The 27,794-nt window shown below is 44.7% G+C and overlaps 4 protein-coding genes across 10 annotated transcripts; 1 reads left to right on the top strand and 3 right to left on the bottom strand.

Moving 5' to 3' along the window:
• Positions 1 to 152: 152 nt before the first annotated feature.
• On the bottom strand, positions 153 to 22,454 carry LOC117150727 (probable G-protein coupled receptor 158). Of its 6 annotated transcripts, none has more exons than XM_033317749.1 (15): positions 22,146 to 22,454; positions 20,440 to 20,771; positions 9,253 to 10,193; positions 4,801 to 5,040; positions 4,682 to 4,740; positions 4,278 to 4,397; positions 4,136 to 4,216; positions 3,710 to 4,058; positions 3,581 to 3,649; positions 3,119 to 3,520; positions 2,775 to 2,969; positions 1,472 to 1,653; positions 1,302 to 1,413; positions 912 to 932; positions 153 to 594 (listed from the first exon to the last, which is right to left on the bottom strand). In XM_033317749.1, the coding sequence occupies exons 3-15, from the start codon at positions 10,033 to 10,035 to the stop codon at positions 397 to 399; spliced, it is 2,811 nt and encodes a 936-aa protein (XP_033173640.1). In that variant the 5' UTR covers positions 10,036 to 10,193; positions 20,440 to 20,771; positions 22,146 to 22,454; the 3' UTR covers positions 153 to 396. The 6 variants fall into 6 exon arrangements, with proteins under 6 accessions (XP_033173640.1, XP_033173643.1, XP_033173641.1 ...); XM_033317752.1 differs by having other exon boundaries at positions 1,472 to 1,599; XM_033317750.1 differs by having other exon boundaries at positions 20,440 to 20,734.
• A 76-nt stretch (positions 22,455 to 22,530) lies between these two features.
• LOC117150730 (vacuolar fusion protein MON1 homolog A) lies at positions 22,531 to 24,422 on the bottom strand. The gene is made up of 3 exons (XM_033317756.1): positions 23,830 to 24,422; positions 23,614 to 23,765; positions 22,531 to 23,559 (listed from the first exon to the last, which is right to left on the bottom strand). Exons 1-3 carry the CDS (start codon positions 24,420 to 24,422, stop codon positions 22,718 to 22,720), a joined length of 1,587 nt encoding a protein of 528 aa, XP_033173647.1. The 3' UTR covers positions 22,531 to 22,717.
• Positions 24,423 to 24,740: 318 nt separating this feature from the next.
• LOC117147290 (28S ribosomal protein S2, mitochondrial) lies at positions 24,741 to 25,730 on the top strand. Its single transcript, XM_033314140.1, has 2 exons — positions 24,741 to 24,834; positions 24,892 to 25,730. Exons 1-2 carry the CDS (start codon positions 24,810 to 24,812, stop codon positions 25,659 to 25,661), a joined length of 795 nt encoding a protein of 264 aa, XP_033170031.1. The 5' UTR covers positions 24,741 to 24,809; the 3' UTR covers positions 25,662 to 25,730.
• LOC117147279 (collagen alpha-1(I) chain) lies at positions 25,676 to 27,485 on the bottom strand. Of its 2 annotated transcripts, none has more exons than XM_033314118.1 (2): positions 27,456 to 27,485; positions 25,676 to 27,317 (listed from the first exon to the last, which is right to left on the bottom strand). In XM_033314118.1, the coding sequence occupies exon 2, from the start codon at positions 27,304 to 27,306 to the stop codon at positions 25,846 to 25,848; it is 1,461 nt and encodes a 486-aa protein (XP_033170009.1). In that variant the 5' UTR covers positions 27,307 to 27,317; positions 27,456 to 27,485; the 3' UTR covers positions 25,676 to 25,845. The 2 variants fall into 2 exon arrangements, with proteins under 2 accessions (XP_033170009.1, XP_033170018.1); XM_033314127.1 differs by lacking the exon at positions 27,456 to 27,485 and adding an exon at positions 27,409 to 27,429.
• Between the last annotated feature and the right edge of the window lie 309 nt (positions 27,486 to 27,794).

Here is a 27,794-nt window from a genome sequence, read left to right as displayed (position 1 = left end):
AACTTTGATCTATCAGTGATGATCGATAACATCGAAATCAATCGAACGCAAGACTGAGAGAAATCAACGTAAAGTAAAATCGTCTAAAAATTTATCAAAACTTTATAAAACTTCTTGGCTGCTTTCAAGGTTCTTCACTTTACGTTTCATTGAAAAATAAAGTAATGTTTGTTATTGTTTGTGTTTGGTGAGTGTTTGTTGCATCTCCATTTGCATCTATCATTTTCCTGCTGGTTTTTCTTTCTTTGCGAAATTAAAGTAATTCTTTTATTGTTTGTGTTGTTGCGCTATATAATAACTATTTCTCACATATTATCTACACATACCAACATGTATCGTACCGTTTAATACCTATATACAATTCTCAAATATCCGCCATGATCCTGCAAGGACTCCTTACTTCGAGTGCGAGACCACGGAGTGGGAGACCATCGAGTGGGAGAGCATTGAGTGGGACACGCCGGAGATTTCCGCATAGGTATCCGTGGGTCCTTCGGCACTGCACACCGAGTCCTCGGGCGTCCTGGAAGGTTCCGCCTCGGTGATCTCGATGTCCTGATGATGCTTGTTGCTGCGATGTTTGGCACTTAGAGCCTGCGAATTTGAGATGTCTTAGTGGGTCACATAAGCAACTGGTGGATATGTGGTTTCTCGTTGTAGTTTCGTGTGCAATCTGTTTTCGATAAGACTTATGTGGTGCTATCTATGGGACGGACACATGCACACACGCAGACACACAAGCTGGTGGTTTCGGGTTCATTGTGGGACTTTGGGTCTAAGTTTATAGACAAACGTGCGAGTAGTTCTTTTGATTTAGTCGTTTTGTTTTGGGTTTTAGTTTACATTCACAACACAGATATTTTAGCAGGTTAGGTTTAGAGTTTAGGCTAAAAGCGACCGACAATTCTTACCTTATCCTTGCTGCCCTTTTTCTACATTGAACATTGGTGGTTATTGTTTTGTTTGGTTTGGTTGTGGTGGGATTCGAATATATTGTACATAGTCATGACAAGAACAATGATATTTATAGATGTATTAATATAAGTGGCAAACAGTACTGCGAGTTCACATTGGAGGATCAAGAGAAGTACAGATTCGAAGACGGATAGAGAGACGGGGGAGAGAGAAAGATCTAGGGAGCGTGGGGATGGGCAGCATAAGGTTTGGTTTCGGATTGAAGAGTAACAGCAATATCGATCTGAGGCCTACAGCCCGGTCCCCCATTCTGGCCACGTCAATGTCATGTACAGTGAGCACTATGGCTGGTGGACTACGCTGCCGTTGTGGTGACCCCGACTCACCTGCAGGGAGAAGCGACGGTGACCCGCCTTGCGTCCGCCACGTCGCTTACTGATGTGCGGATTGTCCTGCCTCAGAGTCTTGTTCTTCATTATCTCCAGTTGGGTATACAGTCTGGAATCGAAGATGTATATATAATAGAGATATTAGAACATATATAAATGCTTCGTACCTTTTGAGTTCGGCGCGTATGTCCTCGGGACTCATTTCGGATATGGTCAGCTCCCCGATGTCCGGATCGCCCAGACAGAGCCCGGCATATCCTCCGCCCAGCCGCTGGCCGGCGTCGTGTGACGTACCCTTGAAAGCATCCACAGGTAAACGTATTGATAGATCATACGCTAGCGAACGAACCTGCAAGCTATGAAGATGCAACAAACACCGCAAACCACACTCAGGAAGTCAAACGGAAAATGGAGAACGGAACGGAAACGGAAATGGAAACGGAAACGGAACTCAAAGGTAAGAGAGAGCAAAAACCGAATGGAATAGATCTGTGCTGAAGAGTTATGTACGTATAGTATGTAATATGTATATAGTATGTATGTGGATGGTCGGTGCTTATTGGTCGTGATTGTATCTTTGGGGGTGCTGGAAATGAATGAAAAGAAACGAATCAAATTAAAAACGAAACTGAAAAGGTAAAAAAGATGGACGATAGCTATAAGAAGACTACTTAGACAGAGAACTTCAGTATAAGATTATTCAGTTGAGGCACAAAAAGACAGAGAAAGTTACAGTGAGAAACAGTCTTGGATACACTAGTTTGGAATTTTTTTCTGGTATGCATATTGGAAATTTTGATAGGAAACCGATTTTTGTCATTTGTTTGTAGTTAGATGTTGTGTTTTCTTGTTAAATTCATGCAAAAATCAACACTAAACATGCAAATTAAGTGGCGTGCTTATTGAGTTCAACTTAAAGTGCAATACATTCAGGCAGAAATAATAAGAGCTAAAAACAGTCGAACATTCTCTGTTTAAACGAGACACACTTGCAGCAACTTCATAGCTTGACTAAAGTTTCAATTCAATGTTAGCTTAATACTAAAATTATGTTAATTTCTCGGTGAAAACCAGAACAATAACTCAAAATATAACCATAACCAAATGAAATATTCAGTATTTTTTTTTAGCAAAAGCAACCAAGCTTTCGAGTGGGTTTCCACATTTTAATACTTCTTGTGTTTAGGCTAGTTATTAACAAAAATCGTTTCCTCAACCAATGTCAATACCAAGTACGGATTTCGATGACTATAATGACGACCACGCCCGCAACTGACGAAAGGCACAAAATGAACGGGTGTGAATGCTCTAAGCATATGAATTATATTCGTTTGGTGCCCAACTAGGACACAACACTTCCTAATTACATCTTAAATCTCAATGTGTGGAACACAAAAGCGTACTCAAACCGAAAAACGAAAACCAAAGCAAAGTAAGTAAATCATATCGTTTCGAACTCAAATCGGTTACCTGCTTGTGCTGATACCACAACTTTGGCACAAATATCAGACCCAAGGCGAAACTATTCGTCAGCTGGGAGCGGATGAACAGGGCCAGCAAGATGGCGCTGGGACTCATTTCCGGCAGGTAGACAAAGCGCAGAAAGTAGAAGCTGGACGAGACCAGGAACTCCAGCGTCAGGGCGGTGACCAGAAATTGTCGTTCCTTCAGTGGGACGAAAGGTATTGACCAATTAATTCATTTGACTTGGCCTTGTACTAAGTTAATCATCTAAGCCAACATCTTGCGCTTAATTGATCAAGAAAGATCTCTTAACCCGTTCATATAGCAATCGATTTGACTGTACATCTTACCCGGAACTGGGTGTTGGCATTCCGACTGGCGATGGACAGGTGCAGCCCGAAGCACAGGATGAGCATCTCGCTGGTCTGCGTGACCAGCTCCCACTTGAGCGGATGGCAGGTGTTCGTGTCCGCCTCCCTGAGGCTCTCCAGCTGCGCACTTTCGAGGAGATCCAGCGACGAGGCCGTAAAGGCGGCCATGTAGCAGATGACGGCGAAGACCATGGTGCCCAGATACTTGAGCAGGTCCACGTCGCGCAGCACCCAGCGATGCGCCTTCCGGGTGCGGAAGTCCACCAGGTGGCGGTACAGCTTCAGGATGATGGCGCCGTAGCAGGTGATGAAGCCCAGCTCCCGGAGCCAGGGCTCCAGAAGGCAGCGCTCGGTGGATGCGGGAAAGAAATGGACGGCAACCTGCAGAAAAGTATGTAAGTACAGACAGAAGTGGAGGTGACCATCGCCAGGAGCACTCACAGATGCATAAAGTAAAACAATGCCCAGCAATATCGTCTCCAGCACAGTCCACATGCCAGACGCAATGGCCTGAAAACGATGAAAGGATTACTAAAGGGCTTCCAACTTTAAGATATGTAAACTAGATACCTTGCACTTTCGCTGCCGGAAGACAATCACGCCGAGGACGATGCAGCACAGGATGCAGGCGCCCAGGACGATGGCCACCAGGAGGCGCAGGCAGGCGTCCACATTGAGCACCTCCTCCTCCTGGAAGGTCAGACAGACGCCGTTGCTATCGCAGTTGGTGCATCCGCCGGGACACGGAATGCACGAGTAGTTGTCGTAGCCCTCGGACAGCTCCACCCGATCGCCACGGAATCCCTGGAGCGTGGAGTTGGGCAGGTAGTAGGATTCCCGGCACAGACAGGTGTACACATCCCGGGTGGCGGCGGGTTTGTTCTCGGTGAGCAGGCAGAAGGTCGTATTCCGATCGCAACTATAGGGATATCGTATTATATATATTATACCGAACTAATGTCACGATTTAGCGTATAAAGTTTGGCCATAACTCACCCGTGGCGGCGACCGAAAACTTCCTCCAGGCCATCGTTGCACACATCCTCATCGGCGGCAATGAAGGCAGCCGCCACAACTCTGAAAGCATTTAGCATAAATTACAAGTTGCGCCAACCAGCTGCACATCGATGCGACTCACTTGATCCTGTGCTCGCTGAAGGATATGCGAAATGGCCAGAGCCAGCGTCGCGTCAACAGGTTGCAGTCGCGAAAGGGAGCGCCCCACTCCTGGGTGCCGTCCGTGCTGTTCCAGGCCGCACTGTAGTCGGGGAAAACAATACATTTATGGGCAACTTTCCAAGATTATACGGCTTATGGTCTATTCGAATTAAGCGATGCACATAATTTAGGCAGGCTACGATGCATATTGAACTTAATTGTGTTTATCTTTTAGAGTAATTAGTATTTGCATTTCAAAGCCATAAGATAATTGATTTTAATTGCTTAAAGCGTTGAAAATAAGCCCACATATACTCTCAAAATGATTTGTTGCTAATTAATGTAGCACACTTTTTTGGGACACAATCAGTCTGTGAAACTTACCCCAACTCCCGCCAATAGGAACCCAAATATGCCTTATTGTGCACCTGATCCGGTGGTATCTGCAATTAGTTAAACCGATTAGCCCGTGGCCCCATTATCGCTGATTAGCGAGTGCATACCGTAACGTTATCCCTGAATTTAACGACCACCGTGTGAATGCTGGGCGCGGCAATGGCGAAGGCCAGCAGATTGTCGTCCTCGTTGAGGGCGTAGCTGGCGATTCCATTGGCCCGGCGACTCACCTCCGCACGTGTCGGCTCATCGATGGCAATCGGTGTGTTGGCATTTGGGAATTTGCCCGATAAAAATTCAATAAACTGGCGTGCGGCATCCTCGGCGATGTCGGTGTAGTCGTAAAACTGTTGAATTCATAAAAACACATCCCAATTAATTGCGTAGTGTCATAAATAATCATTTCAATGTATATTAAATGGCATATTAAATATCATTTAAATCAAATTCGATTGAAATACACAAGCAAAATGTTCAATAAAGTTATAATTTAACATAAATTTACGCTCTGCTAAACACAATTTATTTATAACATACTATATAGAAGATATTTTCAGAAATTTCGAAAAATTACGTATACGCATCGGTCGCCACGTGATTTAAGTGACCATGCGGCACGGCCACTTCCCCCGACTTGGGACCATTAATTATTCACCTGGCGCACAGGACACGTTTCACAGCAACACCTTGTGGCAAGAGTGCGAAAAGTTCGTTCCGACTGTGAAATAATAGGATTTAATGCCCTCGCCGGGCTGTGGGACTGCCGGAATGTTTTTAATCCAAGTTTGTTCAGCTCTTAACCGACCAAATGTTTGTACATAATTTACACGTTACAAGAAACTCTCGAGATCTACGCACCAAAGTGAAGGAAACGGGAGGGCCACTTTGATGACATCATTATGGCGTCGGGAAACAAAAGTAACCACAGGATAGAGCAGGGAGCGGGGAAAAGGACACGTTGTCTGGGCGTGAGTCATGTAGTTGGGCTGGCGGCACCTTTTGGCTTTTAAAACAAATATTTCCCATTAGCTGGGCTTTGGGTGATGAGCGACCACATTGCGTATACGCCACCGAAGCCCCAAATAAATTGCCAACAAGTAACATCGATATACAAATGTTTGTGGATGCTCCTCTGCCATGTGTGTGTGCTTCTTTTTTTCTGCCAAAATTTACACATCGAGGCAAAAGCAATCAGTATAAGGCAGCAGGAGAAATGGCACGAGACCTACTCCCAGATAAAGCCATTATGTTATGCTCCTAGCACTCGTGTGCAGCCATAATCATAAACATTGCTGGAGAAATAGTTGGGTAAGTATAGAGTATAGGTAGAGAATGTGGTTTCAGATATTAAACTTAGTAAGCAAATGTTTCTACTTTTACAGCATTATTCATTCTTTTCTCTACAGGAGTTATTTGAACTTTAAGTTTTGCCAACACAGTTCTTAGAAGCTGTAGAATGTCTTCATTACCGCCAAATCCTTTTTATATCCTTTTCCCAAATGCCCGCAATTACACACATACCCTCGCACTCGCGCCCCTCGTTTTGCAGGGTATAAATGTGTGGGTAAAACACTTGTAAATAGCGGCAGCAGCCACAAAACACACACCGAGTGTGTGTGCAATAAAACATGCATACTTCTGCAAACATGGCCGAAACAAATGTGCGCGTGTGTGTGTGTGTGAGTGTGTATTTGAGCAACTATGCCAAGAGTCTGGCCCACACACACACTCACACACATGAGCACTGAATCCTGGCTGCCAAATGAAATCAGTAAAGCGCGTTTTACTGGCTTTTTAATGTCCGTGCGCGCCTTTCCCCGCATTTCCATCTGCATTTTCCGGCATGGCATGTATGTATGTACATACATATGTACAGGATTCCTACTTATGACCATAAAAATATTTACATGGCGTAACTGTATGCTTCCTCATTGGCATTTGCATGTTTTTCCTTTTATTTTCTATGCTCTGCGCTTAATGAATAAAATATGTCATACAGTGTTTTCCTTTTCCTTTTGCTTTTTGCTCTCGTATTTATTTCTTTCTCCTTTGTTTTGTTGTCTCACTCCCTCTCTCTCTCCTTCTCTCTTTGGCTCAACTGCTGTTGACACTCTGCAAATCCCGGTCGATTACTGACAGTCTTCACTGTATTCCTGCATTCATTACATTATTCAGGACGACAAGGCGAATGACATAAGCTGATTGCTACGGAAGCAAGGATGAGTGTGTGTGTGTGACTGTTTTATTTATCGGATTAACATAAATGCTTCTGTTGAGTGGCAATGGTTTTTAAATTTATGTCCCTATAAATAATAAAAGCACAGTTGGCCAGCTTTAGTACAAGCCTAATTAGTTGACAACTTAATCGGAGAAAACAGAGTTAAATGCATCGATTTCGCTAATTGCTGGCTATTTTAATTATTAAATTAAATGGGCTCAAAAACATATTGATTATCTGATATTTTATATTATTTATATATTTTCCCTTTAAGAAGTAAATAGGACTTTAAGCAGGCAACACATTTCCGCAGATCAACAAAATGCGTGTCCAGCATCACGAAGTGGAATGCGTATAAAACAATTATTAATAACTTTGCAGCTTCAGCATTGTTAGCAAAACAACACGCACACGAAGCAAAAAAGGAAAAAAACACAAAAAAAGGACGAAAGGAAAGAGAGGGCAGGGCGGTGAGAAGAGGACAGGCAGACACACTCCAGCTGGGAGCGAAACAAAAGCAGCCGCAGGCAACAACAGCAGCAACAAGAGCAGCCTCAGCGGCAACAGGAGCAACAATAATCCTTGACAGCCATTCGACAAGGCGCTCGCAGTTGACCGCAGGCCACAGGAGCGAGACAGGGCGCTGTGTGTGCGAGGGGGACAGGCGGCGGCCAGGATAATGCCCAAGTTGGCAGCTGTCAGCCGGTGTTGCTGCTGCTGTTGCTGCCTTTGCTGCGCAGCACATTTATTTATCATTTTATCTGACCACACTAGAGATTCAAATCGCTCCAAGGATGCTCCTTATTTTCATCCAGCCCCACCCCGCTCACTACCCGCCTTTTAATTACACAAAGGTCCTGGTCCCGATTGCGTCAGAGGAAAGTTGGCAGGGCAATCGATTCGATTCGTGCACGTCATGTATTGGACTCTGTTTACACCGCCGACTCATTGAATATTTATACTCGATTCGCTTGGCGCACTAAAAATAGCATCCCCAAGGAGCCAACAGTGGAGCAAATCCTCGCCTGACAAGTCCTCCGGCTGCTTATAGTCCTCGTCCGCAATTGTCATGCAAATTCAATTAAAATATTGTGATGCGCACATGGCGCGAAAATGTTCTGGTTAGGCAATTCTAATTTCAATTACAAAAGGCTGGAAAACTTTTACAAGAAAGTTTAAATATTTACATAAAAAGTGTTCCAAATTGTTTTTTAGAATGTAAAAAAAAACATTTTCCATTTCAAGTATCTGCTGTATTTCTATCCTTTTTTCCAGTGCCCTCGGGCTGTGACGGTGTGTGGTCTACTCACTTCATTAGCATCTCTTAATTAACTTGCACAAGAGGCAGCTTCACAGAGTGAGGAAACTAGAGTCCTGACTGGAGGCGCCACATATGAGATATGAGCCGCCGCCTTTCCAAAATCGCGCGGTTTCTGTGCAGCCCTCGAAAGTGAAAAGAACTCGACTCCCACATCCACTTGCGTCAGCCATGTCGTATGCGTAATATTTCCACGACAATCAACAAGGTGGTTGGTGGAGGGGCGTACACAGATTTGCGCAGAGATTTGTGTCAGCAGGAAGGAAAGAAAAAAGTAGAAAGGACGAGCCACACCGAAAAGCGAAGGAGCACATTATATGGGCTGCTATCACAGCAATTTTATTGATTATTCGTCAGTGCGCCGCGTTGGCAATTTCGCAAATTGTCGTTAATTGTCTCTGCCTTGGATCGATGTGCGGCATGCAGGCTGCACTCGTTCTCACAAATGTCCGTCAAAAGTTATGAAGGCAACCGGATGGTGAATCCCCCGCCCTCCGCCCACCGCGTATCCTTCGGCAATCCTTTGAACTTGCGTTTGCATTTGTGTGTGATTGCCGCAAAAGTTGTACGCTGGCTTATTGCTACTCGGAATTGCATTGGCTCTAAGTAGCTATCGTGACCAAGAAGTGCACAGCACAGCTGCAACTTTCACCCAAGCGTCTTATGCAACAAATTATAAGGTGCCACCTCTGCAGTGGCAGTTGCAAAGTTAAACAAAATGTGCACACTTCTCGAACTGCCAGCACTCGATTGAAGAACTTTTGTTTAATGCTGCGCAAATCTCAATTTACTTTTGGATAGTAGTTATTAACTTGATATATATAACTATTGAAAGTTACAAGTAAATAATGTTGAGTGAGGCAGGGTTATTTTCCAAGTAGCGCTAAGTTATTGAAAGAAGTTATGAAAAACATTCTGATATTATCTAGCTATCATCATTTCAGTCTATTAAACCACAGTTTATCTTCATTATATATGTTATCATTATATTATTATTTAATAATACTATAACTAATAACCTACCGGCTCATCTGGCAGCGTTTCGAGTACTTTTGGCTCGCACTTCTCCTCCGGCTTCTTCCCGCTGCCCGCATCCTTTGCTGCTGCATCTGTTGCCGCTGCTGCTGCAGTTGCAACATCCAGTGGAGTGACGGGCGTTGTGGGCGTGGCGCTGCGCTTACGCAACCGAAAACGCTCCGCCCGACTGAGAGCGGACACGCTGCTGGCGGTGGGCGTTAGCTCGTCAAAGTCAAGGCCATTGGCATCGTGCAGCAGGTGATACTTGTGCCCCAGGGAAACGCCACCGCTGCTGCTGCTGCTCTGCGGCAGGTGCGCCCTTTTGTAGTAGGCCAAAAGAGCATCGCGCCTGCTCTCGCGGCCGAAGGGGGCGTGGCTGGGGCTGGGACTGGGCGAGGCGGTGGCTGTGGCAAGGCCGACTATCAAAAGCACCAGCAGCGCGTAGAGGGTGTTTAATTGTGTGCTGCTGCTCGGCTCCCTGATGTTTTTACTGCTGCTGCTAGTGGAATTTGATGATGTTGCAGCTGCTGCACTTGCTGCACTTGCTGCTGTTGCACTATTTGTTCGTTGGTTCTGTTGCTTTTGTTGGTTTGTCAGGTGGTCTCGATCGCTGTGGCTGCTGCAATTGCTTCGCTGAGTGCTCTGTACTTGAGTGTTTGTTTGATTTTGGTGGCATTTCTTTTGATAGTTTCGGCAGTTGCTGCTGCTGCTGCTGCTGCATTGGCTGCTTTGCGGCATTGAACTCTGAGCGGTTACAATTTTTGACTTTGTTGCTATGCACAGTTCCATATCACTGATGTTGTTGCTCTTTTGCTTATTCCTATGCTGGTGGCGCCTCCAGTTGTTGTTGTTGCCGCTGTTGCCTGGTTGGTGGTAGAAAAAGTTTCTCGTGGGCGTGGCAGCTTCGACAGGTGTAAACCGAAATTGTGCCACAGTGGCGCGCTCATCTGCAAAAATTAGAAAAGTTTTTGCTTTTGTTTAGTTGCGGCTTAGTCGGCGAATAAATGCAAAGTTGCTGCCACATGGCTTTGTTATCACATGTGGCATGAAAATGCAGCAAAAAAATCGAATTATTTGGAAGTAATTTCCACACAAACACAAATTATAGTTACTTATTAAATCATATGTTATTATTTATTAATTCCCCAAATTTGACAATTACCAGCAATTACGAAGTAAACACAATTAAATTGGTTATAAACTTTTTAGCAGACCGTTTCGATTACTCACTAAATACTTGTGGTTGAATATTTTTCAATTAATTTCGACAAATGCATGCTGATCAATTAAAAAAGCCCACAAGAGGAACTGTGCACCCAAAAACGAAATCAGAATCCGAACGTCAAATTCAAAATCCACAACGCCCACGTCAATGAAAATTTATATAGCTGCACCAATTGCATTTTAATTGAGAATCCAGCACAAATAATTGCTGATGACGTTCGCTAAATGTGCAAAACCAAAGTGCATGAAAATCAAATGGAGCATGATAGACTGCGAAGTACTCTGTACTAACTATAAAAATTTAAAGTGTGACTGCCAATTACAGATAAACAGAGTTAAAGCTTTCTTAAGTTGTCATAAAATAACACAAAAGTTTGTTCTAGTTTTTTTTTTCAAGAATAAATCTGAATATCAACCATAGTTTGTGGATGCATCTTCCTCAGCCGGATGAAGCTGCAATTAAATCGCTTCAAATTGCTCGGTTCAGACAAACTTGTGCGCAATTCGGAGCCACATTCCGGCACTCCCATAACCAAACCCACACCCAATCCCACAGCCACGGAACCATGGAGCCATGAAACCCTGAAAGCAGTGCTAAAAAGAATTTGCTTGGCCAGTTACGAGCTCCCGTGGGAGTGGGCGTGGCACTTGCTGCACTCAAGTGTCGCCCAGCGGTATGCCATAATTTTCCACTTTTTTTTTTGTTTTTTTTTTTTGTTGCATTCCCCATTGTTGCTGCACTTGGCAATTTGCAATTCTGATTTATGAATTTGCACAGGGCGTGGAGGAGGCACGAGCAATGGGCAGGGTATATTATGGTGCGGCATTAGCACGTCAATGCGATGACAGGCCGCAAATTGGCCCAACGATTTGGACGGCTTCTACACAACAGCAGCAGTTTTGCTGGAAGGCAAACAGGTGTAAAAACAATTTCCGCTAATTGAAATTAATTTTCATGGCTGCAACTGCACGGCGGTATGTGTGGTATGTCTCTTTTTTTCGGAGGGTCAGGGCCCAGGGATTTGCAAGGGGGTGTGGGGGGTGGGGTGAGTTTGGCGGCGAAGGTGAAAGTCGGGAATAGTTGGCACATGCGCCATAAACAAGTTGTGATTACGTGATTTGGCCAGATGCCAGCAGCCCAAGGGGAAAAAAACAGTCGCCCATGTCCATTTAAGGTGGGATTCCCAAAATTTGCATTTCCCTGAATCCTGCGAGTTTCTCAAAATGTTGTACATGCCTCAGCTATCTGAAGTTCTTAATGCTTTAAGATTAATCATTTGATTAATTTGCCAAAAGTTACTATAAATGCTTTGTTTAGATAAGTGCATAAATGGATTACCCTTTTTTCTTGCAGTGTGCGTGGGCACTACGCTCGTGTGTTGCCAAGTTTCTTTTCCCACTTTGGCCTGTTTTTGCTGCCTGTTTTCCGCCTGGCCGCTTTCACCTGGCCTCACCTTGACACTCGCTCAACTGCAGCTAATGCGGTAAGGATGCGAGAAAGCCAACCCACTGCCTGTATCTGTATCTCTAACTGTGTTTGTATCTGAAGCTGTATCTGTATCTGCAACTGTAACTGTATCTGTATCTGTATCTGCGTCTGTATTCCGGCGAAGAATGTCTCTGTGGACCATTCGGTTTTTCAATTAACCGGATTTCGGTTGTGTAGCTGCTGCCGTGTCGTGTTCAGGTTCCACAGTCTGTCACCTGGTGTGTTGCACGTTTGCATTTACAACCCAATTGGCCGCCTTGTTTGCCAACTGTCTTGTCTTGTCGCTTTCGGCCATGCTGCAAGCTGCTAGCTGCAAACTCGAATCAAAAATGGCGAAACACAAATCACAAACAAGCCACCTCCGCACTTTGGTAGCCAATTGGATTTGTTGAGGTTGCCGCTTTTGTTTGATAACTTCGGCATGCAAATTTGATGGGCAAACAAGAGATGGATATTTTGCCATTCCATCTGTTGAATATTTATGCTTTTTCTGGCAATTATTTTATTCCTGTTTGCAGAGCAATCAAAACCATATTTTGTGTCCAAGCCGGCTTTTGTAATTTGCGGCAAGGCATGAAAAAGCTTTGCAATTTATTATCAACTGTGTAGTTGGCTTAAATTTTAAAGTTAATTGAGTTGGCAGAGTTTTGGCAAAGAAGCATGGAGATGCTGGTGTGCAAATTGGTATTTAAAACTTATATTTCATTCAATTGAGTTGAGAGCAAGTGCAAATAGTTGCCAAGTAAATATATGGCCAAAATACCCACACCAAGTAAGTTGAATTCAATCATTTTGCTAGATTATGTTGTAGAACAGGAATATATGAATATGAATAATGAAATAACAATATGAAACAACCACGACTGTCAGTTTGAGTGAGCAGGCAGCCCGAATTCTTGAGGCGTGTCCCCCAGGACGCAATGTCCTTTGGGCCATGGCAACATAATGAGCTAAAAATAGCTAAAGACGTGGTGCGAGCGAGACAATGAGCCGGGTGCAAGCGAGACAAGAGACAAGGGCGCTTTTCATTAGACAAATGTTATTTCGCACACACGCACAGAATGAGAGACAAAGCTGGTTCGTGTGAAACAATCAAACAATGCAACAAAGCCGCACACACACACACGAGCATACACCAGCTCACACACACACACACACGCACACTAGCAAACAAAATGGTTAACAATTAAACAATGAGAGAGCAACAAGCAAAGCAATTGCAGCAGCTGAGAGCCACAGCATAATAATAAGGAGTGCCGCTGACAGGCTCGAGGACAAATTGTTCGCCGGTCTGCAAGAATCACCCCATACCAAACCCACCCACCCACAGCATTCCAAGGAGCAGGCAACACCGCCCACTTGGGCACACACCTAACCCAGAAAACCCCGAAAAGCCAGCAAATCACAGGCAACATCGCTTGAAATCGCTTCCCTTGCGCCTTTGTCGAAACATTTTCGGCTAAAAGCTTCGAGTGCCGGTCCCAAAACACTTTTCCAATTAGGCTTTTCTAGATAAATTCAGCCATTTATATAGATACAATATATGCAGATACAGTGGAGTCTGGCAGGGCATGAACTTATGATCATTCAAAATTAAGAATCCCAAAGTATAATACTGAGTAGCTTAGTTTAAGTTTTATATGTTTTTTTTTAATGTATATTGCGGACATGCAAATTCACTTTACCCAGTGCACACTGTATAATAGCAGAGTAGGGGTGAAAATATAAAAATTACAAAAGAGAAGACAGCACTGTAATGGCTGCGCTATTTTTTTCATTTTTTTTTTTTGGCAAATTGGGGGCGGAGTGGGTGGCCGCCTGCAAAGTCCTTACAAGGACGCGGACAGTGTTGTACAACAATCGTTTTAATCACTTTTCAGGGTCTGGCGCCGCACTTTGTTGTGACCCCCCTACCCCGCCAACTTGCTGCCCTTTTTTTTTTGTATTTTTTGGGAGCCCGTGTTTGCATGCAAAATTTACTCAAGTGCTGCCACGTAGTGTTTATATCATTATAAAGCATGACCTTTGCCCCTCATTTTTGAATAGATTGCTAGATTGCATTGCTCGCTTTAGTCAGTAACTTGCTTAGAAAGAAGGAAAAGGAATTGTTTGAAGTTAGATCCTTCTGCCCAGTAATAAATAGCCCACAAATTTAATAAATATAACCATATGCTTTATAGTCATCCTTCAAATTACGATTATTCATCACTCATCCTCTGGGTGGCTGCGCGTGGGCAGGCTGATGGCCCAGGATATAGGATGTATTTATAATCTATCTATGTATCTGTATCTCCGTCTATACATGCCTCCAAAGGCAAGCGGCTCTCGGGCCGTAATCTACTTGGCCTACTTGGACTAAGTGCGCTTTTAGATAAAGTCGCTGCCGAGTCGGCTTGGCACGCACAAGCGGAAAAGGAAAGGGGCGTTGGGCGGTGGGCGGGGTCACTTCAAAAATGTCGAAGGAGCAACTATGTGTGTGTGTGTGTGTGGGTGCGCCTAATGTTATGCTACGGCATAATTTGTTGCTTGAAGTGAAAAATTGTCAAGCACACTCAACGTTTATGTACAGCAACAAAATTGAACTTTTCGAGGTCATAGCTTTTTATTAGCTTTGTTGTTGGCCTTAGCATGAAGGTTGCCCCGAGGGGTGGGGGGAAGGTGCTCAAACAGTGAAGCCTCCGTAAAATTCATCATGCATAAAATTTATTACAAGAGATTAGGATTGTATAACTACTGTGTATGTTACTTATCAAAGCACGATTTTGTTATGTTTATCATTATCATTGGGTATATATTTGGCATAGTCCATCTTCACTGTACAGGACACATATATAGTTGGCGTACACATTTTTCGCCTGTTTATTTCGCCTGGAGGAGCGTGAAAAAGTGTCGCTCCGATTGCCGTTTCGATTGCCATTTACAAACAACGCCTTTGCCATTTTCGCTCTTCACACAAAAGTTCAAATTTCACTTGATTTTATTTCGATTCATTCCACTCGTGCCGCCTGTTCCCTGCTCCAGTTGCCCCAATTCACCTCATCCTGTCCCATTTTCCCGTGCGGATCGGAGCTGTGTACAACATGCATCCAATATGTGTATCCAAAGTGCAGTCAAGTGGCAACAGAACATGGAAAACGAGTGATGGCAAGGGGGTTTGTAGCAAAGGGGGGAGGGGCTGGGGTTGCCGGAAAAGCACGGGAAAATTCCCATTCTCAGCCGATGGATGTCATTTGAGGCTCAGCCGTAGCCATGACAATGTCAAGTGGGTGGATGTGGATGTGGACGAGGATGCGGATGCGAATGTGGATGTGGATGTGGAGGGGCCGACTTAAAGGCCACATTTAATTGCATAAGAAATAGCAGTTCATAAATATCTTAGTGGTTATTATCCTCCCAGCTTCCACATCTGGCCCAAAGGACCTCCAACGAGCAGGACAATGGGGGCCAGATGATCTGATATCGATGACAATGCACCCAGATTACCGAGGTGAATGGGTAAACAAGTTGTCCATACTTTAAGTGTTAGCCAAGCATTTACTTTTGTTTGAGGGGCTTAAAGCTAAATGGCTTTAATAGTTTGATAAACAATTTGGCAGACATGAATGATTTATAATCGGATTTATTAGCTAAATTCTATTCAGTGGCTTTGAAATTTAGATTCTCGTTATGAACTCAATTAAATCAATTGCAAATTTACCCAATAATTTATTTAGTATATTATATATTAGTATAGCTCCATTCTCTCTATTTTAGTCTCATAAAAATGCAATGCACTGCTTAACCTAATTGCACTTTCTTTTGTGACCTATCTCAACATTTTCTTTTCCCCCAAATCCCCAACATTCATTGCTAACTACCAAGACCAAATTAATTCTCGGACTAATTCGATTTTTTTCTCTAGCCAAACGTACAGAGATTCCTTCGAGTTCTGCCAAACTTTTCTCCGCCCTCGTAATCTCTTTTTCCCCGTCTTTTCTTTTAAGAAATCCACTTTCATGCCATGCAACAGGCACTCCATGCCACTCTGTATCCTTGCCACTCCGCCATAAAGCCGGAATGTATCGGGGTGGCCAAGACAATAAAGCCAACTGCTGTCCGCGGGTCCAAACAAAGCAACAGCGACGTGGCACCACATAAAAAGCGCCATAAAAAAGCTGAATAGGGCGGAGACTAGAGCGCATAAAAGCGAACAATTGCCAAAAATCAAATGTGACAACTTTTACCAAAATTAAAATCAGCAAAAGTGAGAGGCCAAAAAACAGGCAGTGGCCAGAAGAGAGAGGCTAAAAAGCAGGATAGCACACGAAGGAGAATGGACACGGAATGTGGGCAGTAAAGTGGGTGGGGTGATGGCTTCGGTCCGAATCATTGATGCCAAACGGAAATGTGCGCACTTTCGAGAAGTGCACTAAAAATGGCGACGAGCACTTCCGCCGTTCGGTTCGTCGGAGTTCTAGATGAGCACTGTTCTGGTCTCCGGCACACTGACAACGACATTCAGTCGAGCTTGGGCGGCGGAAAAAGTCCTGGCCAACTGCTTGGCATCAATAAAAAGTGTCTGTAAACAAGGCAACTCATATCGATGACTGGCCAGGTGTCTCAGTTAAGCATTATCTTAGTGGAACTTACTTGGAGTACTTAGGTGTGTTTAGATCCATCTGGTTAAAGAAAGATCTATCTCACTAGGAAAATGGGTTAGGTGTGCTTTAGATCTCTTACTTCTATATTTTTTATAATATATTTTAATAATATTTATTATCTCCCTACATTTTTATAGCCTTAGCTCAACTTGAACTGAAAATGGTAGTAATAATAGGGCACCGAACCACTGTGGACTAGCAACTGAGTGGCCTGTGGACCACTGCCTCCATCTGTTTTGCAGCCACAATCCAAGGAAAAAGGAAAAGAAAAAATAAGGAAAAAGTGCTGGAAAAACAGAATGGGCAAAACAAATGTTCGCATGAAAGTTGAATGATAGCTGCAAGCCGAACCAAACTGAAAATCAGGAATCGCAATTGCAGACCACGTCCGAATTGCAGTCCGTGCCTTCACGGATTCACTTTGGATTCGGGACAGTCCGGTTTTTGAGTATGTAAACAAGCGACAGTTAACAAGTAACTCGAAACTGCATTTAAACGCTCGACATTCGCCGAGAAGTTGAACAGTGGCTTCATTAGCACCTAAGTGCTGGTGCGCACAACGTGGCGTATGATTAATATACGCCCATTTGATCATCATCAAGACAAATGGCAATGGACATCCACATCCGCAACCGCATCCGCATCCATCCTGGAACGGCGGACACATGGGCGGTGGCTAATTGCATAACAGCGGAATAGCGGAACACTAAGGAACACCGGGTTCACTTGAGCAGAAACGAAGCGTTTGGCCTGGAAGCAGGCAATAAAATTTGGTCAAAACGCAGAGATAAGCGTCAAACAGTTTCACACATTTTCATAGCCACGGCCAAGGAGAAAAAGGCACTCAAGCGTGAATATTAAACGTTTTGCTTAGAAATGCGAGGAAAACTGGTAAACTGGGAACTGGGAACTGGAACTGCGATATTGCCCAATTTCATCCCCCGAAACTTTGGTTTTTTTTTTTATCCAGGCGACATGGTCTGGTCGCAGTGTTTGGGCAAACTTTTCGCCGGGCCAAAGTTCTGGGCAAAGGCGAAAGTTTGCTGCCAGGCTCCATGAATTCGGCTATGGGAATGGAAATGGGGAGCAGATATGTAAATAGCCCATGCATGCAAGCCGGAAGTTGCCAGATATATCAGCGGTATGGTTAAGCAACCAGCTGGAAGATCACGGCCTCGCAATTAGAGCAGTTCACTGCGAAATCATTTACAGATTGGGATTAACCCGAGCTTGTTGATATAGGAGAATATATATTAGACCCTTAAAAATAACAATGTAATTAAATATATAAAAGGGCTTTGAAAGGCTTGTTAGAAGTAATAGACATCCAACCAAAAAGAATTGTTATCCTTGCTAGAATATATTCCAAGCTCTAATTCATTGAAAATAACCCTATTTATGTGCTTAATAATACCTTCTATTATTCAATTCACTGAAACACAAATCATTGAAAGTTAAATGAAAGCTTTCATACGCCTTTTTGCTTTCACCAGACAAATCGTGTATTTTCTGGGAACTTCTTCTAAAAATACAGCGCCAAGGACAACTTTGCAGGGTGGTTCATTCCCTTACATATATACATAGGTACATATATATATGTACAAATATCATGGATACATATACACAATCCTCTCATATCCCTGCTCACATTTGACTGCCCAAAATTGCTTTGCTTTTGATATGAAAAGGTGAGATTGGCAGCTCGCTGACCTGGCAATCCGGTTTTGATCTTCGCAGCGTAATAATGGCCTTTTTGCCAGTCGTCTCGCTTCTCTGCTAATCACGGAGCGTGTCCTTGAAAAGGACCTCTTGCTCAGAGGTCTCAGCCAGAAAGCGGGGCACATTAAATCCTGCGGTAGGCTCTTTAACTCGCAAATTGAGCTGCCAATGTGGAATGCAGCTCGTTCCATGTTCCAAGCATTAGCATGCAAAGCACGCGGCACGTCATTAGTGGAGCCTGCTGACGAAAGCTGGGTGGCTCCACGGACAGGACATTCGCCAGGATATGGCTGCTCCTGGTGGAGGGGGGTCGGGTTTGGGATGCGTGGTGTCGGTGAGTCAACATAATGAATTATGCCACGCCTAACGGGTACACAGCAGCCAGCGTGGCTCGCCAGAGAAGTCCAATAAAAATTCAATAAATTCCACACAATGCCAGCCACAGCTGCGGTTAAAATACTAGCTATCGTGAAGTGAATATATCAAGTTTAAATGAAAATACCAATACATTATTATTCCTTTTAACTACTTTATCTGATTCACTTACAGAATAGTTCGCTTTAAGATACACTATCTTTGCAGTTGCCCTTGTTTATTGTGGATACCTCAATTTCTTGAGAGCATCTATTATTGCTCCCGCAATTGTATCTCTCGTTTAAGGGCAAAAAGTATTAAAACTAATGGAGTATCGTTTTGAGTGGGTGCGTGGTTAAGTTGAGGAATTGCGCATGAAACCCAGTGGAAGAACCCAATGGTATTTTCCTATTTTCACACATGCTGACAGACATAGCCACCTTGAGTCCGAGTGGCAGGAAAATACACATAACTTGCTTTTCAATTTTGCTTGCATTGTGGGGGAGTCACAGAAGGATGGTGGCTTCCATGTGAGGGTGTCTGCGTGAGCGGCGCCTATAAATAGACAGTGGGAATGGCGGGTGCCAAAAGCGACAACCGGAAGTCGCAGGAGCCGATGATATATGGTCTGGAGTCATGGGAGTGGAGGGTGGCTGCCCAAGGAGCCAACTGCTGGAGGAGGCGGCGAATTGAAAACAAACAAAATAAAAAAAATGGACAACCTTTTTTGGATAGCCATTGAAATATTACGCGCATTAAAATATGTTGTATCAGCCAAATATTTTCAAGTTATGGCAGTTGAGTGAATAATCGACATAGGGAAAAATCCTTGGAAACATAAAATAATAAGAAATATAACAGTTTCACCAGATATTATAATTATAGATATAAATATTAACAAGCACAAGCTTTGATGCATACTAAAATCGCGATTAAGGATACCCGGCGTATTTTCATAGACCCAAACTATTAAGATTATATCTTCATCCTAAAGGATCTACCAACTTTTCCCTTTCGCTTTGACCGCTCAATATTAAATTTCATAAAAAGTGTGCGTGCCTATTTCCGTACCCTCCATCTGCCGGTCGTAATTAATTTACGACAAAAATAGGGTTAATATCGCCCAAGACGATGGGTTATATACTATGGGGAAGCGATGGCCCCACCTTCCGGCTCCACATCGAAGATGCCCCGCTCCTGTCAACAGAGTCATCAACTGTCTGTCGCTCAAATTGCTGTCACTGCGAAGGACATGGACGCGGATGGGGATGCCAAGGATGCGGAGCATGCGGATTCAGATGCGGATGCCACGGCGGAGCGGCTGATGCGGTCGCGAACCTTTTTCCCTACCAATCCGAGTTGCCGCCAGGCAAATGATGCCTATTTGATCGGGGCCAAAGGATAAACAAAACGAGCGAACAACGCATCTCAACAAAGGAAGGGGGAAATTAAGCGTTTCGAATGCAAGATACCCTGTATTTACTTTCATTTGTAAATAAACGAATTTAAGAATGCTGATATGAGCATACATCCTGTGTAACTTCTATACATTAGTTGTTATACAAACAAAGTTAACTTTGTCACATTTATTAGATTCTAATGAGTCTAGCATGCCCCAAAAAAAACACTAGTACTAAGTAGATAAAAAAGCGGCTGGAAGTAAAATGGAAAAACGTCGAGGAAAAGGAAGCTCGAAGGCAAAGGAAAAAGGGGGTTTCCCCCATTTCGAGGAGTGCAAAGTCAGTAAGACGGCGACGACATACTAACCTAAAGTTATGGGTCCTGGGTCAGCAGATGGCCATTACGCCTTCTCCATGGCTAACCAATTCACTTTCCTCGCTGGCTGGCTGGCTGGTGTATTTATTTTGTGCCGCTTTCTATGTAGATTTTTATGGACGCGCGCGGCAAATGAAATTAATTCCAGAAATTGTTGTTGATTTTGTTGGTTGGGTTGGTTGCAGTTTGGCTTTACGCGGTTTTTATGCACGGCGTTTTTGATATTTTCATTTGTTGATTTTCAGTATTGATTTGGTTTAGATTGAATTTCGCTTCGGGGTTTCATCTGAGTGGCGAGTGGTTGGCAAATTGAAACCGGAAAACTTTGTTTTAAAGATTTTAAAGTAAGACAATTATGTTAGTTACACAATATTCATTCTTAAGAATAACAATAAATAACTTGATAGCCTAATGCTGCCATTAATAATAAATAAAGCCGCACGTTCTAGTGCTTAAATCATGAAATCAATATCTAGATACTTTTACTGCCCCGCCGCCGCTGAAAGTATGCAATCAAAAGTTTAAGGATTGCAATTTATCTGAGAGTTTGCGAAAACTTTTTGCAACAACAATTTGAATTGGCAAAAGAAAAATACAAGAGTTGATCAAGATTGTACGGAACTAGAAGAAAAATAAGCAAATACTTATTGTATTTAAAACGTTTTGCATAATAATCATAAGGTACTTTGATAAAATGAAATTTCTAAAGAAAACCAACCAAGTTTCTATTTTGGCTAAGTATCTGATTAATTTCGAAAATGTTTATAACATTTTGCGGTGCAATAAAGCCGTGAAATATTTTTAAAATATTTTCCCAAGCTCCGCAATCAACTTTTTATTATGAAATTTGGACACATTTGCTGTGCTCTGCAAGGAAAGTTGATTAAAGCCGCGGAGTTTGGAGGCCGAGAGAAGAGCCATGAAAAGTCCAAGGCGCTAAAACTTTTTCCGACTTAAATAGAATCCTTCGCTCCTCTCGCATGCACCTACTCCTGCCACTCTTCTTTTTTTATTTAGTCCTTCTTTCTGCCACACGCGCTGCTTTCAAAATAACTCTGGGATACACAAAAAGACATCCTGTGGCCTCCAATGTGTCCCTGTGTGTGTGTGTGTGTGCCTGTATGGGTGTATGGGTGCTTGTGTGGGGAAAGGTGAAACTTTGGAACTCCTTGTTGTTGCTGCTGCTCCTGGCGCCGCCGATTGTTAATTCAGGACTACGAATTTGGCTCGAAAGACGAACGGCAAATTAACGAGGATTCGAAAACGAAAGAAATACGAAACGGGGAATGCACGAGAAATGCGTATAAAAATATTCATTTTGCTCATAAATTAAACGATTTGCACGATGAAAGCGGGTAGACCAACACGCGCGCAAAACTAACGGAGCGGCGTCTCACACACACACACAGACACACACATAGTCACACACACATGCACTCTGGCATATATCCTGGCAGGATTTCGTCCTGGCCCCGTGTTTGTGTGTGTATTAATGCCGCCGCAGAGCTAAGCGCGCAAAAACCGACAGATACACGAGCATTTAACACCCAAAAAATGCGTGGCGCATGTTGAAAAGCTGCTCGTTTTCGAGCAACTTAAATAGGGGGAAACAAAAACGCCGCGTTTCGACCGTAATTTTCCATTTTATGCTTGGCATTTTCTATACCGCCAAGCAATTTTCCACATTTTTCACATACTCATCGGTTTTAGCAATTATTTTGTAATTCTTTTCGGTCAGGCACTGGTTCAACTTTGGATTTCCGGTGGCAGCGCCCACAATCGAAGCGTGTGCGTTCGCGTTTGTGTCCTGTACTCAATTGTGTTCTCCGAGTGGTCGGCCAGCACCTTCACATCGTAATCCTTGCGATTGGGTCGCCGATGCGAGTGCGCGCGTTAAGTTGTTGATTCCGCAAAAGCTCTCTCCGTGAGTCCTTTCGCTCTCGAAAGTCCAACCCCGAAGATAACCGGTTGGGTGTGAGTCCGAACTTAAAGGATATACTGCGCTAGCGGTGACTCGAACCTTTTGATAGAACTCTTAGCTCAGTTTTCTATAGATCCACATTCCAACTAAGAGATAAACCATAAAGTTTTAGAATTTACTTAGAGTTTTAAATTACAAATGTACATGCGTAATTCTGGTATACTAGGTTCAGTTAAACAAACGCCGTCACAACTGCAGCACAACAACTTTGTCCTGGTTCCGTTGGCAGAGGAGCAATAAAAAAAATAGTCATATATCTCACAATGCCCTAGAGAAGCGCGCTAAAGCTTAGAATGTGGCATGGTTTCGTATGAAGTACACATCGTACTCCTTCTCGATCCACTTGATCAGTTTGTCCACGTACTTGATCACAGTGGCTTTGTCCACAACCGGCTCGAATATGGCGTACAGTTCATAGGTTCCGGTTGCCCAGGCCAGGACCACCTCGCGCTCCTTCATCTCGTAGATGAGCTTCAGCGGCCGGCTATTGTTGTGGATGCGATGCAGCAAGTCGCAGTAGATGGCCTCCAGGCGCTCCAACTCCGTCAGAGATTTGTACGGATGTCTGAGCATGGGACACAGCAGTTGCGCTGTGCTCTTGGGCTTATACAGAAAGTGCCGCAGTTCGGGGATTCCCACAACCTGCTGGTAGAGTTTCGCATTGAACGGCTGCTGCAGCTCCTCGTTGATGGCTTCCAAGCAGTGGCTTTTGCGCAGCTTCTCCGTGATCTTTGCCTTGGCCTCTGCCAGCGTGAAAAAGGCATCTCTGTCCACGGACAGCAGGAGCAAACAGGCCTGGCAATCATCCGCTAGATACGAGACATGCGCATGCAGATACCCATTCATATCGAACTTGGGCAGGCAAATGGGCGACCAGTTCTCGGAGCTCTTGAAGGACTCGGAGCACTCTACCAGGTTGAAGATCAGACGCAGATCAGCCGGATGGATTGAGTACTTCTTCATGCGCACCAGTGCTATCAGTTTGTTATTGGCGATCAGCACGGCAAACACCAGGTTCTTGATCTTGGAGCAGTTGCTCTGAATGGCGCTGGTGATTTGCGATCGTATCGTTGTGGGCAATGGAAAGACGCGAATTGAGTTAGTCAAAAACGTGAAGATGTTGTTGGACACTAAAACAAGTCATTGATAAATTAAGCAATTTGGATATGCTTCGATATCCTTACCCTTGGCACTACTACTGTCGTTCGCCAACAGATTGTAGAACAATCGTTCGCTGCCAGAGAGCAGTCTCCTCAGATCAAAGTTTTTGCGCCTCTCAAAGATCTTCGTCATGTGTGAGTACGTCAGAATGGACAGTATTTGATTGTAGACATCCCTGGTAAAGAATGGGAGGTTCCCATTAGTTAGCATTGCTATCTTGAGCTTTATAATTGACTCACCCCAGTTGAAGTTGCAGCTGCTGCACACTCATGTTGCTCCGGCTGGCAGCCACCAGGATGAGCGAGCTGCGTTGCATGAAAGCGAACTTGATGCCGCCCGCATGAATGGAGGTAATAGCATCCTGGCCCATTTGGACGAAGCTCACCAGTGCCTGGATGACACCGAAAAGCGTGGCCAGCTTATCCTCATTGCCGTGTAGCGAGAAAATTGGCTTTCCCGCCTCGCTGAGTATGAAGATGTGTTTCTTTTGGCCTTGCCACAGACTGTCGTGCTGGTAATCGTACTCCTCCTCCAATCCCCCGCCAATGGAGTCCTCTGTTTTGGCGCTGGTCGAGGTGCTCAATGCCAGAGACTCCACAGAGGCAGCCAGTCCCTTGTTCTCCTGCCCCGGCTCCGGACTGAGGGCACTGTTGTCCCGCATGGTGCCCAGACCATCTCTTAGCTCAGAGATAATACTATGGTTCTGTTGCTCCGCCTCCTGGTCGGGATCCGCCTCTTGATAGAGATTTGGGGACTCCGGATCGCCCTCTGCGTCCACATACTCGCAGGTGGAGTTCGTGTCCGACCTGATTGACGTCTGCTCTACTTCCATTTCGAATTCGTTTAACTATTTCAGTCGCTGGAACATTGCAGTTTGCCAATATTTAGCAATATCACAAATTTACAACTCAATCATTCCAGCTGGGATGGATTTCCCAACACTGTCCGAAGCAGAAGATGAAATAAGGGGTGTTCCGGAAAACACCGCCTAAGATCGGCTTATTAATTCTTATACATTATGAAAAATAAGTTAATTTTAAATATGGATTTTAAATAATTTTATCTTTATAATTATAATTGCATTTTTTTATCTCTTATTTTTTTGTTGTTTGAAAACCTCTTGTAGAAACACATCTATCCAACACTACCCACCAGCTGTTTACCAAAATCCATAGAGAAGAAGAAGAACATAGGTTATGAAAACACGAGCCGCTCCAAAATGTTGAGAAAATCGTTTGCCAACCGTAAGTAATCAATTAAAACAGCAAGGAAACCATATTATACATTAATTCCCTGGGTAGTACCTCGCTTTGGTCAGATGTGCGGTCTGCCACGACGTCTGCAGAGCACACAGCCGGAGCAATCGGTGGAAACGGAACCGGAGGACATCGCCCTGGTGGAACAGCGGATTCTGAAGCACCCGGACTACTTCCAAGTGCACAACCTGTTCACCGTGCGCGACCTCTTCAATGCCCGAGTGCACTATGGCCACAAGGAGGGCTCCCTGGACGACCGAATGCGTCCGTACTTGTTCGGCAGTCGACTCGGTCATTTGATCTTCGATCTGGACAAGACGGCGTCACATCTGCGCGATGCTCTCAACTTTGCCGCACACATCGCCTTCCGAGATGGCATCATCCTGTTCTTCAACCGCAACGCCATGAACTCCCATCTCGTGGAGCGAAAGGCCCAGGAGGCCGGTGAATTCTCGCACACTCGCTTCTGGCGCGGCGGCATCTTCACCAATGCCAATGTGCAATTCGATGCGGTGACCAGGCTGCCCGATCTTTGCATTTTCCTCAACACTCAGAACAACGTTATGGCTCAGCACACGGCGGTTCGGGACGCCGCCAAAATGGCCATCCCAACGATTGGCATAGTGGACAGCAATTGCAATCCCAACTTGATCACCTATCCGGTGCCCGGCAACGATGACTCGCCGGCCGCAGTGGAGCTCTATTGCAACCTCTTCAAGGAAGCCATACTGCGTGGCAAGCGGGAACGACGCCAACTCCTTGGCCTTCCGCCCCTGGACGAAGCCCAGCCGCGGCGCAGTCGCAAAACCAAGTAATAGTCATAGTAGTGTCAAGTTGATTTTGTTACATTTATCTTAATACAAATGCCAATGCCGTCAATCCAGGATGAAGAAGAACTTGCTAAATATGGTTGCAAAATTGTAGAACTTTATGCATGTGCCAGGCAATTTGATAGTGTTTGAGAAAACCCAAGCCCTGGGTTAATTTCGGATAGCTATTTTAGGGCGGCAGCAGAGTGGCACCCTTGACAAAGTTGTTGCTGTAGTGGCTGAAGTACGAGGGATTGGAGTTGGACCCCGTGTTGTTGGAACTTCCAGAGGGCCAGTAGTTGGTAATCTGTGGAGGGGTGTCAGGTGGCGGCGGAGGCGGCTCTGAGGTTCCAATGACGGAGAGATCTATACCGCCTTTTATGGCACGGCCGGGACCGAAGAACGTATCCATTTGCTGCTTCTTGAAATCATGCATCGACGCAAAACCATTCGGCGGCCTCTCCTTGGACATGTTCCACGACCCGATGCTGGATGACTTGCGCACGAACACTTGGCCCTTTTCATTCTTGTTGTCCTGCTCCACCCAGCGCTCTGCATGCTTCACCGTCAGCATCGCCTTGTGCGCAACTATGTACTCCTCGGCCTTCTGCAGTCGTTCCAGTTGCTGCTCGTCCAGCTGGTCGCGCGGCAGTTTCCCTAAACGCTGCACCGTTCGCTTCCAGTTGTGAAACTCACGGTTTTTAAAGGGCTTCATGGCCATACGGTACTCCTTCCACTGGCGCTGGCGCTCCTCCTTCGTACCCGGCGGCGCATCCTCGAGCGGCGGTGGTGCCTCTGGCTTCTGGATCCATTGGCCGTTGACCTGGACAAATGTGCCGCTGCGCTTGGGCTTCTTAGAGGGCTGCGCTTCTCCGTTCGACGGCGAATTGTTGCCATTGTTTGGCGGCGGGGGCGGAGGCATTAGCCTGGTATCTTTGTCACTGTTGCCGCGATGGTTTACCTTGAATTTCTTGTTATTCTGGTTTTGATTGCTGCGATTGTTTTGTGCTCCCTGCTCCTTGGGTACCAGATTCCACAAGCTGGGGCACTTGGGCATGGGCGGTTGTATCGGTGGTGGTCTGTGTTGTGGCGACATCATGTCCTCCCAAAACGGAGGCGGCTGCAGAGGTCGGTGGTTATGATTCCGGCGGGGCCCAGATCCACCTGGTCCTCCAAAGCCCAATGGACCACCGGGACCCATATTGCCCATGGGACCACCGGGGCCCATATTGCTCATGGGGCCGCAAGGTCCTCCTGGTCCCATTGGCCCCATGGGTGGACCGCATTGTCCGGGACCAGGCCCAAAATTGCCCCCAAAGCCCATGTTCATCAGCTGCATCGGAAGTGGAGGCGGTCGATTCATTGGAGGATAGTTCCTGTCCTGGTATGTTTGCGGACCTCCGCCTCCATGGAAGGCATTGTTGCTATTAGAAGACCAATGTTTACGTCCGTTGCCGTTATTGTTGTTACTATTGTTATTGTTGCTCCGCTGTAGTCCGCTTTTGGTATCCGGTTTCAATGCATCCTTGCATTTTTTCCAATCTGCAAACGACATTTGCAGCGGTTTCGTTTCAGGCTCATCTTTGCCGGACTCCAGAACGACTTCCTTGGAATCCTCTGGTGCCGCCTCCACGTCCTCGTTTTCCGACATCTTGCTGCCACCTTAGAGATTGGGAATATACTTTATAAATATATCAACTCAATTTTATTTGGGTTTTACTTAGCGATGGCAAACAAAAATTTCAATAACAACCAATTGAAGAAACAGCCGATGTTTTCTATCGATATTTTCGTGCTTACAATTTTAGGGAGTTTCCCCTGAAGTATTTTCCTAGGCCAGCAGTTGTACTTAAAAAAGAACAACAGTTTCCAAATTTATTCTCTATACTTTCCGCTATAACAGTAAATATGCATTTGTAAACTAGTAATATATATATAAATGCCCAACCAACCCAAATAATCTATTGAACACTTTCAATCCCATTCAGACACAATCCCCGGCGGGGAATAGTAATTGCCCAGCGTTCCGATACCATAGTGAAATGTCGGTTATCAGTGATAGGTGTCTGATTTCGTAATATTTATTTAATATAAAATTTGAATATAAAATTTAAATACGAACACATCTGTGATGCGAAA

This window comes from Drosophila mauritiana, chromosome 2L (genome assembly GCF_004382145.1).
Source record: "Drosophila mauritiana strain mau12 chromosome 2L, ASM438214v1, whole genome shotgun sequence".
Lineage (NCBI taxonomy): Eukaryota > Metazoa > Arthropoda > Insecta > Diptera > Drosophilidae > Drosophila > Drosophila mauritiana.
This window is presented reverse-complemented; position numbering and strand designations above follow the sequence as displayed.